This window comes from Charadrius vociferus, unplaced genomic scaffold, assembly GCF_000708025.1.
Source record: "Charadrius vociferus isolate BGI_N301 unplaced genomic scaffold, ASM70802v2 scaffold38, whole genome shotgun sequence".
NCBI lineage: Eukaryota > Metazoa > Chordata > Aves > Charadriiformes > Charadriidae > Charadrius > Charadrius vociferus.
Genome location: NW_009650176.1, coordinates 4,330,303 through 4,332,528, shown reverse-complemented (window position 1 = coordinate 4,332,528; position 2,226 = coordinate 4,330,303). Strand labels below are relative to the sequence as shown.

Here is a 2,226-nt window from a genome sequence, read left to right as displayed (position 1 = left end):
TTCAGAGGTCACAGAACAAATTCGTCGTGAAATTGCTGCATCTCTTCATCAACGAAAGGGAGACTTTGCTTGCTATTTTCTGACTGACCTTGTAACTTTTACGTTACCTGCAGGTGCTTACAAAATTCTTCTTACTGATGGCAGATTGTTGGGTTTTTTGTCACCTAGTTGAGAATTGCTTGTTTTGGATGTATACTTTGACTTTCTGATGGTAGTGGTATGTGTGTGCATAGGTTTTATTTATTAAGTTTTAATAGCTTAGATCAGATCTAGTAGTTGAATTTGCTTATTAATATATTCAGTATTTGCACACTTCAACTCATATGTTGTTTCTGTGAAGTGAACATCTGTTGTTCTCTTTAGACACAAGAAAATTGAAGGAAAGTCATGTGTTCTAAGGAAAGGCTGTGTTTGAAGTTACGATTGGAACCCGTATGTTTCTGGGCTCTAATATGACTTTTCACAGTTACGGCAGCTTTCAGTCCTTCCTGCGAAGGCCCAGAGCTGTTCTTTGCATTTGTACCTGGTTATAGCAGTAGCACTTTTTCAATACTTTTGAGTTGCTCCGCGATCGAGAGAATGCTTTGTTAACAAAAAGCTATTAGCAGACTTTTAATCTTCAGTAACTGCTTCCTTCAATAGAAATACTACCAGAGGTAAGCAAATGTGTAGATGAGAATTGTAATAATCACAGATCCGTTTGTATTTTTTATAAAGCAGTAGCATTGTAAGAATTGTATTTGGAACCTTTTTCGCTGCGTGTTACCTCACCTCCTCCTCTTCAGAATGTCTGAATAATGTTTACCATTTGCCGACAACTGTCTGGTTGAGGTTCTGTATTCAGTCTTATTCTGTGGGTCACATAGGAGAGGCAGCTGGCGGGGGTGTACGAAGTGTCTGGAGACTAACCCTTCATGGCTGTTTTGGGGGGGGAAAGAGGGCAACAGGATGATCCATAACACACATGAAGAATGTTGCTTTTGCCAGACCTCAGGAATTTGTTCAGTATTTTGCAGAGAAATGTCTTAAACCACTGTGCAACTTTGACACATGTAGTAGCCATTAAATAATTAAGGAATAAGAACGTTCAAAAGCCTCTGCACATCAAGACTGTCAATGTATTTCCACTTCCATCACGCTTAGTCAACTGAATGTCTTTTGCAAACAACAGTTAGCAGTTGGTCTCGAGGATTTCCAAGGATAGTGGTATAAATCACACAATCCTATTAGGATATTACCTATTTGATGTAGTTTAGAAACTTGATTTTTCAAATGAGCGGATAGGATCCTTCCGAAGAGCCAATGCACAGACATTAGAGTGCAAAACTTTTAAATTGATTGCTGGCCACTCTTAAGCCAGTTTTAGGGTTTGTGTGTTGGTTGTTTTTTCTTTTTTTTCTTTTTTTTTTTTTTTAAATCATGCCAAAAAAGACCACCTCACCACACCCTGCCTGCACCAAACAATAGTATGTGTCAGTAACAACTCGCATGCCTAAATGTGGGCTTCATTTTTAGGAGCCCTAGGGTTTTGGACATCCCAGCAGGACTGGCAGAATTAAGAGAGATCAGGAGAGATCTTCCTACCCTTGAAATGCCACTTAGAGCCCAGTCATTATTCCCTAGACTGCCTGAAAGGGATACTAGATGTTTCTGTTTAACTATTTGGTTTACTCCCTTATTTAAGTTTCACAATTGTGCTGAAGCCAGCAAAGTTTCTCTAGTTGCTGATCTGCCTAGCAACCCTTTGCTATTGATCCTGTGTTGAAATGCAGGCCGTGAGCAAATCCTTAAGTTACAGCAAATGTTTGCGTTTTAGAATATGTGGTTATTGTTTTAAATGATACAGGAGTCACAAGACTTTTGCCCACTGCATAATTTTCTGCCTTTTTTTTTTGTAACGGTAGATCCACAGTTGCAGATGCTGTCTGTAAAGGTCGTGGAACAGTTGTCAGTAGTGGTGTGTTCCATGTCGTAGCTCAATAGTTTTCCCATTTCTCGTTTTCTAACCTGCAAACTGTGGCCTGAAGACCATTGGGGTTCTCTGAACTATTTCACTGAAGTCTGCGTGAAATCACTAAGAAAGTGGGTGTTCTGTGCAAGAACAAGTCTTGGTATGCTGTACCTGCCCTCTGGGGGAGACCGAGGAGAGGAAGCCACTCAGATGGGTGGAAAACTACTGCTTAGGATTGAAGCTGTCCTAAGTACCGTAGGGTTGAAAATACTCTT

At 40.1% G+C, this 2,226-nt stretch overlaps 1 protein-coding gene across 1 annotated transcript in view; it reads left to right on the top strand.

Annotated features, from left to right (window-relative positions):
• ZRANB1 (zinc finger, RAN-binding domain containing 1) overlaps positions 1–2,226 on the top strand; it is a 31,474-nt gene that overhangs the window by 16,279 nt on the left and 12,969 nt on the right. The window contains 1 exon segment of the mRNA XM_009892726.1: positions 6–113. Coding sequence (XP_009891028.1) covers positions 6–113 — 108 coding nt within the window.